Genomic DNA, 12876 nt, shown 5'->3' on the forward strand with positions numbered 1-12876 from the left:
TTGAAGCTCTGCCTTCTCCATGGACAGCCTACATCTTTATGCTGTTTTTCCTTGTGGTCGCAAATAGCTTCTGCAGTTCTAGGGAATCATATCCATGCATGACACTGTCCAAAGACAAAGAATATCATTTTGGGTAGCTCCTGAAAATTGGAAAATTATAGGAGAAACAACACTTAAAACAAAATTAACATTATTTGCATTTTTAAAACTTCTTTATAGCAAAAGGCACTATAAACAAAGTCAAAACACAAACAATAGGCTAGGAGAAAATATTTGCAATACACATAGCGGAGAAAAGGGCAAATGTATCTTGAAGACAAGGAGCTCCCAGTGAAAACTGACCAAGGTTCCGAGAGGCTGATCACATGGGAAACGGGCAGCCTCCTCTGCAGCGAGGTAACATTTCTCACCATATAACTTGCAAAACAAAACCACTGATAACAACTAGTGCTGGCAAAGTGCAGAGAAATACACGTGCTCATATTCTGTTGATAGTGCCATCAATTATAGCTTTTTGGAACATAATATGCATACCCTTGGTCCCAGCAATCCTACTTCTGGGGATTTACTCAAAATAAAATTACTAATATGTAAAGATATATTCAGGAATTCTTGTCACATATTCTATAGTAACAAGACAAACAATTAAGCAAGCAAAATTGGAAACAACCTGAATACCCATAATAGGGAATTGCTGAATAAATGATACATTGTATGATACAGACATCCTATGGAATACTGTGTAACTATAGGTCCATGGCTTCTTATCTGAAACCCTTGGGGCAGATATGTTTTCATAATTCAGAATTTTTTTCAGATGTAAAAATTCATTTATATTAAATAACATATATGATAACAATATAAAATAACGTGTTTAACACATATGTAATAATATCTTAAATAGTGTATTTTTATACTATGTAATACTCCATACAGGTTTGGAGGAACACCTTGTAATCAAATACATTAATATTTCTACAGCAAAACGTGGATATTCATCCAAAATGGAATAAATAAAACTAAAAAAGAATGTTTCGGGTCAAATCTTACCACCAAAATAATTGTGGAAAAAATTGGACTTAGAATGGAGGATAAAGGATTGTGGATGTCATAGATAGACCTGCGTATACTAGCTTGGGGGACACTGGGGAGCACTGTGGGTATATATTCTTAGGCACACTCCATGAGACATGGCTAAATTCAAAAGTAATTTTTAGAGTGACCCATGCAGTATGATCTCATTTGGTTTGCAAGAACAAACCAAAGCCCCCATATATATGGATATACATTTGCATAAGCAAAGAGAAATCATGGAGAAGCCAGATGAATTGTGTGATTGATTACATGGGGGTGGGAGAGACATTGAGGGGCTTAAAGGGGTAACCCAAAAACATGTCTGTATTCTTTCACTTATTTTAATGAGCTGGCATCACTTTCATCATGAAAATACCAAACTTTTGAAAGAGGGAGAAGGCGCAAGAAAACCAAACAAAAACCGTATTTGAAGGCTTCATAGTCCTCTTCCAATGCTGACATGTGTCACTCTGTTTGGAACTATGTGGCTGTGGGGTACGGCAGTGACTACAACATACACTCACCTTCACATGCCTCAAAGTGCAAAACAGTAATGAGTTTGCTTTCTTGTTGGTATTAGAAATAAGGGAATAGGAGGGTGCAGGAGATAGATTCGTCCTGGCTGGAGAAGATGGGTTTTGAGCCACTCCTTGGCAGGATAATAATGCTAAAAGCAAACACTTATGAGAAGCTTCTCTACTTTCTGCATGTCACCATCACTCTAACCGTTTCATGTGTATAAACTCCCTGATTTCTGCGACAGCCTTCTGAGATGGGTATTTTATTATCATCATCCCATTTTATAGGTGAGGAAACTGAAGCCCAGGGAGATTAAATTATTTGCCCAAGGTTATACAGCTACTCCCAACAAAGCTGAGGCCCAAACCAAGGCAGTCTGGCTCAGAGTGTGTGCACCCAACTACTACTACACACTGCCACTTTTCAGACAGGACCATGGATGGTTGAATAGAGACATACTCATTGCAGCCACAGGGAGGGGCCTGAGGAAGCCCCAGAGGCTGAAGCAGCCTGGGTATGTTCTAGGAATGTTGCCTAGGTAGGAATACTGTGCATCCCAGCAAAGACCTGGTTGGGTGACTTAAGCTTCATCCACAAGTATCTGAAGAGTATTATGGATCCTCACTGAATAAATACCTTGCTGCTGCATCTCACCTAGGATCACTGGACAGATAGTTGGCTGAGCAGCTTGCTCACATGTCAGTGCTGGCAGTTGAGTCTGAGATTAGAGGGTTGTATGTTAAACTGCTGGTGCTTTTTTTGTCCACTGTAGCCGATCACATCAGGTATGCCCCTCCCATATATAGTCCCATGGGCTTCTCAGCATGCCTCAATGCACCTGCTCCAGAATGTGTTTTCCCATCTCTTGGTGATGCCTTCCAAGTCCCTCAAAGTCAATTTTGCATGTGCCACCCATCTATGCATTTAAGTCCCACATGCCAAATGCCACTCTCAGGTTTGGTGAAAATCCAACCAGCCATTTTCACATGATGTGATGACAGACAAATAGAGAGAAATGTAATTGCAGTTATAACTATTATCCCAGGCTTTCTGAGCTGGAGTCTTATATGTACCAAATTCCCCAAAAAGCAAGTACTGACCAAAATTTCCCAAAAAACAAGTACTGACCATTTAGGTGTTTCCTTCCTCCCTGTCCCCTTCCTTCCTTCTCTTCTGTTTCCCTCTTTTATCTGCACATCACTTAGTTTCCTTCCCTTCTTCTCTTTCCCTTTTCCTTCCTTGTCATGTTTCTTGAACACCTACTTTGTAGGTGCACCCAGCCTATCCATGCCCATCTGCTGCCATCACTTCATCCTGGATGGAAGGTGGTCTCAACACCACAGCCTTCTCCCTACTAAATTCCTCAAGTACAGTACTAAGGTCTCCAATGACCATAGCGGACAAACAGCAGAACAAGCAGTGTCCTCTGGGTGGGAGAATCCTCTTCACCTACCCCTGCCCCAGCCATAGCCCACCTACAGTTTTCCTGAGAGAAGGCGTCTGGAGTGACCTGTCTCAGTTATTTCTAGGAGCTTTAATTCTCCACATCAGTGTCTCCAAACTTTTAATCCATAAGAAATGTATCCTGCCCCTCAATATATTTATGTAAAAATAATATGCATAAGTTACCAAATGAATTTACATTCTGAAACATGCACACAAAATAAACATTTTTAAAGTATCAGATACGATAGTATTATAAATAGAAGTTCTAATGTTTTCTTCACGGTATCTCACCTTGCAAACCACAGCTTTAAATAACCCAGCTGCCTGCAGCCCATGCTAACTGGAGTTTCTGTTTCTGTATTTGCAGGACATGTTCACATTACAGACTTCAACATAGCGACGGTAGTGAAAGGAGCAGAAAGGGCTTCCTCCATGGCTGGCACCAAGCCCTACATGGGTGAGTGTTCCAGGCCCCATCTTTTCATGTGATCGGGCTCACTGCCTAAGACTCAGCATCCTTCTCTTGTTTCATCTGCCACTGCCCGCTGCCACATACCCTCCCATGCTCACATGAGATTCCACAGTTCCCAGTAGATACAATGCTCCCTCGAAGCTCTGGACCTTTTCCAAGCTGTCTCCTCTGCTAGACAACCCCTCTCCTCTTGGTTTTCTAGAGAACTCCTGCTCAGCCAGAGAGCCATGGCTCAGGCTTGAGAGGGTGGCAAACAAAACAAGTATTTTCTTTTCCATTTATGTTCAGTATTTTCCAGAATTTAACTTGGTGGTGGTCATTCTAGGCCTACATTCTTAGGCACACAGTGTTCTTTCAATGTGTAGTTTTAAATGGTTTTTTAAGGAATTTTTATGGAATTATTGTTTTTAGTTTGCATTCTGTTCTCTTGTTTTTATCTTCTTGGTTATGGATGCCTCTTATCTGAATGCTGGATCTTCTTTGCCAATCTTCAGCATTCGTCAGTGTCCCTCAAATCTTTATTACCTCTTCCTTCATTTCTTTAAAAATGTTCTCATTGTTATATTTCTCTTCTCCCAAGGCATTATCTATTGTGTTTATTTGTTTTGTGTGTTTTCTACTGAAGTCTTCATTTCTGAAATCATTTTCCCTTTCTTTCTTTCTCCCTAAGTTCTCCCACCTGATTTCTGAGTTTTTTATTCTAAATAATGTTGTTTTTCATGTCTTATATAATTTTGTTAATGTCTTTATTACGTGTTAATTCTGAATGTCTATATTGTTATCAATTACTGTGTAACAAACTGTGTCAAAACATAGTGGTTTAAGACAATCACAACGTTATTTCTCACAATTCTTTTGGTTGACCAAGTGGTTTTTCCTCAGGTTTGGCTGGGCTCACTCATGAAGATGCATTCAACTGGTAGGTCAGCTGGGAGCTAGGTTCAGCTAGGACAGCTGAGATGAACATATCACTCTTTCTCTATGTGGTCTTTCATCATCAAAGTGGCTAGAGTGAGCTTCCTCACATGTAGTTTCAAGATGGTAGAGCCAGTTCTGCCATGCTTATCAGGACTCTGCCTGCTTCACATTTCCTGGTGTTCTGTTGGCCAAGGCAAGTCACATAGCCAACCACGTGGAAGGGAACTGCATGGAGCATGGCTATCAGAAGGCTGATGCACTGGGGAACCATTAATGAAACAACCCATCACTGTGTCTTTTAACTCTTTTGAAACGTAGGCTATAGTTTCATTCTGTTTTATCAGCACATCTTTCTGTGTGTTTTTATTGTAATGATGTTATTCTGCTCTTCATTCTCCTTTTACTTATAATAACTTGGTATGGAATTTGACTTTGATACTTTTCTGTTGCTCTTTTGTTTCAGTAATTGTTGATGATTATTAATGTATCATATGCATGAGTTTTATGCCTAGATAATCCCCATTTACCATTGCAAATGATATAAGAAATACATGTTTAAGGCTAGAAAATGTAATCAGTGCTGCACAAAGGTGCACAAACATTTAAAGCCCATATTTCTCCATATCTTTCTTCCAATGGTTACTGCTATTAATGTTTTTCTTTTATTTTCCTTTTTCAAATGGAAGAAGGAGGCCTTAGGAAGCATAGAATCTGATAACTGGATGAAGCATTTATAGGCGGTACCTAACCAGAGGTACAACTTTTGCCGCAGAAAACTAACCACTGGGATGAGGAGTCCACCATCTTAGCTGAACTCTCTGCTGCTGTCTGTCATTCAGCAGTGAAAATGCCCTGTTCCCAGTTTGGCCTCACTTAACTCTGGCCAGGTTGTGCCTTATAAGGCACTGTATATTGAATTAAACAACCAAAATCTTTCTTCCCTGACCGCATAAACAGTGCCTAAAACCGCCTGGAGGAGTTAGAGTTGCACATGGGTATTGCAGTGGGGGAGGAGGCTTAGTTTGGACATGGTGGAGGGTTTGAATTCCACATGGCCTGAGGAAGAAGAGACCTCCCTGAGCCCTTGGCAAAGCCTAAATTCCAATCTATCTTCATGAACACTAGGTTTTTGGGGATCCGCTATAACCTTCTTATTGTCTTCCTTACAGATATAAAAAGAAATGACTATTTCCCTGGAAGGATAAATTCCACCTTTAGACTTGAGATCAAAATAGAGCCAGCTGAGGGGCCTCCAGCAAGAGAGAGGGGTAGAAATTGCTCATTTTATGTGAACTTTGTTTTTCTAAACTTTTAGAAGATGGTGTGGTTCAGGATAGCATTCCTAACTTAACAGACCTATCTCTTGTGTTGTTTGGTGAAGTGTCAAAATCTAAGGCAGCTTGCTATCCAGGTTTCCTGGCTTTGTTCTCCTCTCCCATTTTTATTTGGAGTTCCTCTTTCCTTTGTCTGTAGGGTCTCTGTCCTGAGGCAGTTTGGTTCTACTTCACACAGTTTTTCCTTGGGGCTTTTTCCTGGAAGGAGTTGTGGCTGGGTGGATTATAGACTTTTGATGTCCCAGACTCTTCAGTCTCCTTCAGAATTTATCAAGAGCCCTTTCAGTGCCCCTGATACTAGACTGTACAAACTCCTACCAGCTTCAGCCGCTGTTCTCAAAGTGGTTGTCTGTGTTTCCCAGTGAATACCTGCTGAGTATTTTGGAGTTCTTTGTTTTCTGGTCCATAGAATGCTGCTTTGTTGCTTCTCTTGGTTTCTTTCCGTGTAGAAATCACTACCATGCGCTTCTTGTCACTGTTGTGTTTTGCTGCTATCCACCTGTATTTTGAGGGTTGTAGGGAGAACTTATTTTTGTAGCAAATGCATCCATGAGTTTTTGGTTTAGCGATCTATTTGCTCTGTTTTATATGCAGATTTGGGGAGATTCAAAATCTATACCATCATCTCCCTAGAATCCACTACTCATGTCATTAATCTTTGATTTATTAAATAAATAGAATAAATGAAGTTTGACTATAAATACCTGCAATGGTATAAATAATAGGCAACTTGCTTTTGGGTATTTACTATATGTCAGTTACCGAGCTAAGTGCTTTCCACCTATAATTTCATTTAACATGAAGACAGGCACATTAACTATAACCTGTAACTTCTTTTAATGCCCTCGAACATGAAATAGACACAAGTATTTCTTTCCATTTTAGAGTTAAGGAAATGGAGGCTTAGGAGGTTGGGTGACTTCCCCATGTTGACATTGTTGGCAAGAGTCAGACCCAGGTCAATGTGACTCCAAAACCCAAGCTCTGAAGTACATCTCAACGTGGACTCCCATGACAGCAACTCCTTTTTAGCAAAAATACCAGCAGATATCCATATAAGTGAATTCATTCACTTACAAGTAGTCTTCATGGGAGCCTGAACACTTACTCCAACAAGGCTTTTTTTGTTGACGACCTTTCTGAGATCGCTTTCTGGAAGGACCTGGAGCTGGGGCAAGTCTGACCAAAGAGGTCACTGCCTTGAGATTCAAGAGAGATCAACTGGGCGAGATTCAGCAACTGATGGGATGGAGAATGGGGGCAACGGCAACTTCTCGGGTCTCTGGATTGTGCAGCAGAGTGGTGCTCACTCTGTAGGGGACCCAGCAAGAGCAGTAGGTTTGTGAAGTGGCATGATGCAGACTGGACATGTGGATGGAGAACCTGCCAGCACTGAGATGCAGCACAGCCATGGAAGTGGACAGGATCCCCCAAGGAGGATGCAGGAAGGCAGAGAACCGATTCTGAGGCTCAAGAATGCTGTGCTGGAAGGGGCACGTGGAGGCTGAGGGGGACATCCCACAGGGGAGTGCTGAGAAGAGAGACGCCAGGTAAGGGCAGCAGCTCCCATTAGAAGCCTCCTCTGTATTCCTACCGATTCGTTCTGACTGCTTTCACGCTGTTTCCGAAAAGCAAATTGATGTCAAGGAGTGTAGATCCTGGACCACTGGAGAAGTTCGAGACAGTTTTTTTGTTTTATTTTGTTTTGTTTTTTTAAGACAGAGTTTCACTCTTGTCACCCAAGCTAGAGTATAATGGCATGATCTTGGCTCACTGCAACCTCTGCCTCCCAGGTTCAGGCGATTCTCCTGCCTCAGCCTCCCAAGTAGCTGGGATTACAGGCACATGCCACCACGCCTGGCTAATTTTTGTATCTTGTTTTTGTTTTTGTTTTTGTTTTGAGACAGAGTCTTGCTCTGTTGCCCAGCCTGGAGTGCAGTGGCGTGATCTCTGCTCACTGCAAACTCCACCTCCTGGGTTCATGCCATTCTCCTGCCTTAGCCTCCCAAGTAGCTGGGACTATAGGCACCCGCCACCACGCCTGGCTATTTTTTTTGTATTTTTAGTAGAGACGGGGTTTCACTGTGTTAGCCAGGATGGTCTCAATCTCCTGACCTCGTGATCCACCAGCCTCGGCCTCCCAAAGTGCTGGGATTACAGGCATGAGCCACCATGCCTGGCTAATTTTTGCATTTTTAGTAGAGACAAGGTTTTACCACGTTGGCCAGGCTGGTCTTGAACTCCTGACATCAGGTGATCCATCTGCCTCAGCCTCCCAAAGTGCTGGGACTGCAGGCATAAGCCACCACACCTGGCCAAGTTCAAGGCAGTTTTCTACCAGCCCTGATGTCTCTGCCTGCATGTGGCACCATGCCTAACAGACTCACTCGAGCCTCCTCAAAGGCTCTACTGGGGCTTCCTGACCTTGCTCCTGCCTCACACTGTCTGAGGCAGCCCAGTCCAGGTTCTTGGTCTCCAGGAAAGCAGAGCCATGGGGACCCAGCTGGGCACTCTCCTCCATGGCCCTGCTTTCAAAAGGGAGAAGAAATCTGACCTGTATTGGGACCTCGCTACCTGCCTGTCTTCACATTTAATCCTCAGAAGATTCACATGACGTTTCTACATCTCTTATTTTATGTGTGAGGAACCAGAGGTCTGGAGAGGTTAATTAGCCTGCCCAGGGCCACACAGCTGGTCAGTGAAGGAGCCAGAATTTGAAGCCAAGTCTATTTTGATCTGAAGTCTATGCTTTTGCTACTACACCAAGCTGCCTTTTTGACACTGAGCTCCTGAATTATAAAGACGACTTTCTCAGCCAAGAAATAAGTTCATTGTCCCAGCTGTATGTGAGAGTCGGGGTTACTGATGGAAAAAGCTTTTCCAATTAGAAAAGCTTCAGGCCTGACTTAATGGCCAAATGTACAGAAGAGATTTTTATAGGCTTTAGAGGACACAGCTGATTTTCCTAATGGTTGTATTTTCAGACACTGTAGTTGGGGAATAGTACCAGGCAGTGGGAGTTTAGTGGGGAAGCTGGAGTTAAGGGAGAGCTCTCTCAATAAAGTCAAATCTTGCAGCTCCTGGGGCTGTAAATTCCTAATGCCAAGTGGCAGGTTTGTTTATTTCACTCACTTGAGCTGTTCAGTTCAAAGGCCCAATAACAAGTTCCCAGAATGTTCCCAACACAGATTCAGAAAATGGACTGATGAGTAAGCTCCCAGAGGTAACTCACAAAAGATGATCCCGGAAGAAAAATTTGCATAGGGCTGAATTTTCATTAATTGAAAGAGCAGATGGAATTTGCAATTGGAGAAAAAAAACATCTCTCTAAAATGTGCCAGATTAGAAGTCAGAATGTTCCAGCAGCCACGTGGGGCTTCAGAGTTTATTAATTTGAGGTGAAATGAAGAGCAAGGCATTGATTCAGTAAACATTTACTGAGTGTTTAGGAGGTACAGGGCTTAGTTAGGCACTGGGGCTGCAGAGGGGAGTACTGCTCTCCCAGTCCTCACACAGATTGTATGAACATAGTTGTACACAGGTCACAGTCAAGGAGGACGATGGTGTGGCTATTGGAAGGAGGTGCTTCTGGCATGAAGAGGGGGAGATGAGATCTTTTTGGACAGTTTTAAGACAGTTTCCTGGAGAAGGTGACAATCTGAATTAGACTTTAAGGATGTGCTCTGCTGGGTAACGATAGAGAGAGGGCATTTAGGCAGACGGAACAACCCATACAAAGGCATTGGGGAGTGAAGCACCATTGTGTGAAGGGAGAACTTGGCAGCTCCATTGTTTTACAGCTTCTAGGACAAGAGGAGGTGGGGAGGGAGAGAGCAGACAGGGCAAAGCACAGGAGTCTTGAATGCTGTGGTAAGAGCCTAGGGAACCAGTGGAAGGTTCAGTGCTGGAGACCACTATGATCAGACTCATAGGATTAGGGCCTCAAGGGTGGTGACCTTGGAGAAACAGATGAGTAACAGGAAAGCATTAGGGGTCAGGCTCAAGGGGGATGGTCCAGGTAAAGTGTGGGCTTCAGCATGAGGCAGCTGGGTGTCTTCCACTCAGTGGCTGAGTGAACCTGGGTGATTCTCATTACCAGACATAGTGCACATAAAGCACTTACCATGATGAACACTCAGGAAATGTTGGCCACTGAGCCACAGGACCTCTCAGAATCCTCGTCTGAGAAATGGGATTAATGGTTTATGCAGTCAGCCTCAGGAGGTTGCTTTGAGGATTTATTGACATTAATTATAGAAGGCATATAGCATAATGCCTGATGAAAGATAACTACTCACAACCAGTAGCCAATATTAATGTTGTTGTTGTTCTGATTGCTAATAGTTCGATAATTATTTAGTGTATGCTAAATACTGGGAACACAGAGCCAAATCAAACATTCCCCTGCCTTATGGAGCTCACACTCTAGTTGCAGAAACAGACTAACCAAATCCCAGTTCACTGCAGGGGCTGGGTTGGCCAGGGGATGGTGGGTGCACTAGGGAGATGATGGGGCTGTTGCATTGTCAGTGCTCACCAAATGTCAGTTCCCTTCCCCCAGGACACTGCAGTGAGTCCAGAGGGATGGTGGTGGTGATGGAAGCAGAGGCCTGTCTGCAGTGCAGGAGGCGCAGCCAGGGCTCCATGCTCCACAGAGCCAACAGGAGCCAGGAACAGGTGGAAGCCCCGCCGCCCCCTTGTGAGTTGGAGAGGCGGGATTCCTGCCCTCCTGGGTGCAGCTGTAGCTACTCAGCTGCAGCTGCAGACCTGGGCATCCCTGTGCTCTCAGGGAAACCCCATTCCCCCCGTAGGCTCAGGGGCACCTGTTCCTGCTGCCTGGACTCGCCCTGCTCCTGGTACCCACTCTGATTTCAGAGTGGGGTTGTGGCCAGGCCTGGGTACATACCAGCCAGGTATGCACATGCTCAGGGCAGCACTGACATGCCAGCCCCCTGCTACCTTGGCCCCCTTTGGACATTGGGCACCAACAAGCATGAGAGAGAGGCTGAAGGGGTGCTGAGAGTGGCTCAGAATTGGCCTGCAGGATCCCATCAGCACAAACAGCCTGGCCCCCATGAACAGTGGCAGGAGGCAGACAGGCTACTAGGTGGAAATGAGTGGGTCCCCATGAAGCCCCACTTTCAAGCCAGGGATGGTCTGAAGCCTGGGGGCTGGGTCACCAGTTCCACTGACCGGAGTGAGAACTTGTGATGCTTTTTCCAGGCCCACCCATGGCCACCCATGGACTAATCAGCACATACTTCCTCCCGTCTGAAGCCCATAAAAACCCCAAACTGAGCCAGACTGGGGCAGATGTTGGGACAACCTGCCTGCGGAGAGGAGCTACGTGCTGTGAGTCTCCTCCCAGCTGAGAGCTGAACAGACATCTGCACAATCTGCCCGTGGAAAGGAGCTACCCACTTCAGGTCTCCTGAGAGCTGTACTGTAGCTCAATAAAGCACCTCTTTGCGTTGCTTACCTTCCAGTTGTCCATGTACCTCATTCTTCCTGGACACAGGACAAGAACTTGGGACCTGCTGAATGGTGGGAGTGAAAGAGCTGTAACACAAACAGGGCTGAAATATGCCCCCTGCTCACCACGTTGTGAACACAAGAAGGAGAGAAGGGAGAAGGAGAGAAGAGGTGTAGCCCTACAGGGAGCCCAGACTTAGGAGCTCCCCAAGCCAGGGCTGTGATGCCCTCTTTGGGGCTCTGCAGTTCCTGGCATCTCTAAGCTTCTGGGCACCACCAAGTTCCCCAGTGGCCACAGTGGAAGCCACTTGCGGTATGCCTGGTCCAGACGCAGCCTTGGAGGGAGCTGGCGCTCGTGCCAGTGCCTGGAGCTGTTCACCCCGCCACAGCCAGCATGCCTAGCTGTGTGCAGTGGCCGGACCCCATGCTCGCTCGCGCACACAACCCTCATGGCTCTGTGCCTGGCTTGCCCTTGGCAGGTTTGGGATCTGGACCAGTAGCACAAGCTGAGTGCAGCCTGCCAGGCCAAGTGAGCAGAATGAGCCATTCAGGCCCAAGCAAAATGCAGGTGAAGGTGCCACCAGCCACAGAAATTTCCGGCTGGTGAAGCAACACCCCAAGGATCCTGTGACAGTGGGGCCACCATGGCAGTGCTGTGCACTCCTTGTAGATATTATTGAGGCCAGGGAAAGTGAAGTTTGCTTCCCAGAGAAAGTGGCAAAGCCGGCATTTGGCCCTAGGTCAGTGAGGCTCCACTGTCCGTTATCTTTCCTGAGAACCATTCATTCATTCATTCATTCAGCAGAGATTTGCTGAGCACCTTCTACATGCTAGGCACTGTTCTATGGACTGAAAACACATGTGTGAATAAAACATAAGTATTCCTACCCTCATTGGTTTGGCTGTTTGTGAGGGAGACAGTCAGTTTAAAAATCACCAAACTGATAAATATGGAGTTTGAGATGCTTAGTTTTGAGGAATAATTTTCATACAGTAAAATGTACTCTTTTAGTGTATAGCTCTCTGAATTCAGACAAACACATACAGTCATAGATAAACACCACCACTATAAAGATATAGATGGGTTCCATCACCCCCACAAAAGTTCCTCATTCCCAGTCCCTGGCAACCAGCAATCGATTTTCTACCCCTATGATTCTGCCTATTCCAGAAAGTCATATAAATGAGATCATATTGTATACAGCCTTTTGAATGTGGCTTTTTCACTTAGAATGATGTATTTGAGATTTACTCATGGCGTGTGTATCAGCATTCCCTTCCTATTGCTGGATATGCATACACGTGTTTATCTGTTCATCAGTTGAGGGGCACCTGAGTTGTTTACAGTTTTACATATTTATGAATAAAGCCATTATGGACATTTGCATACAGGTTTTATATGAGCTTAAGTTTCCATTTCTCTGGAAAAATTACCTAGAAGTGAGATTGCTGGATCATTTGGTAAGAAACTGCCAAACTGGTTTCTAGAATGGCTGGACCACTTTCCATTCCCACAAGCAGCGAATGAGAGACCCGGTTGTTCTGTGTCCTCGCCAGTACTTGGTATTGTCCCATCGTTGAGGTCATTAGGCATTCTAATAGGTCAGTCGTGATTTCAGTTTGCAAATCCCTGGTAACTAA

General features: G+C 44.6%; 1 protein-coding gene across 2 annotated transcripts in view; it reads left to right on the top strand.

Annotated features, from left to right (window-relative positions):
* The window catches only part of LOC100987783 (serine/threonine-protein kinase 32B), a 447537-nt gene that overhangs the window by 359946 nt on the left and 74715 nt on the right, over positions 1-12876 (top strand). Inside the window, exon 6 of one of the 2 annotated variants that reach the window (XM_034951905.4) lies at positions 3407-3496. The exons of the other annotated variant lie outside the window; for it this stretch is intronic. Coding sequence (XP_034807796.1) covers positions 3407-3496 — 90 coding nt within the window. The remainder of the gene's footprint in view (positions 1-3406; positions 3497-12876) is intronic. 2 annotated transcript variants of the gene reach the window in all.

This window comes from Pan paniscus, chromosome 3 (genome assembly GCF_029289425.2).
Source record: "Pan paniscus chromosome 3, NHGRI_mPanPan1-v2.0_pri, whole genome shotgun sequence".
NCBI lineage: Eukaryota > Metazoa > Chordata > Mammalia > Primates > Hominidae > Pan > Pan paniscus.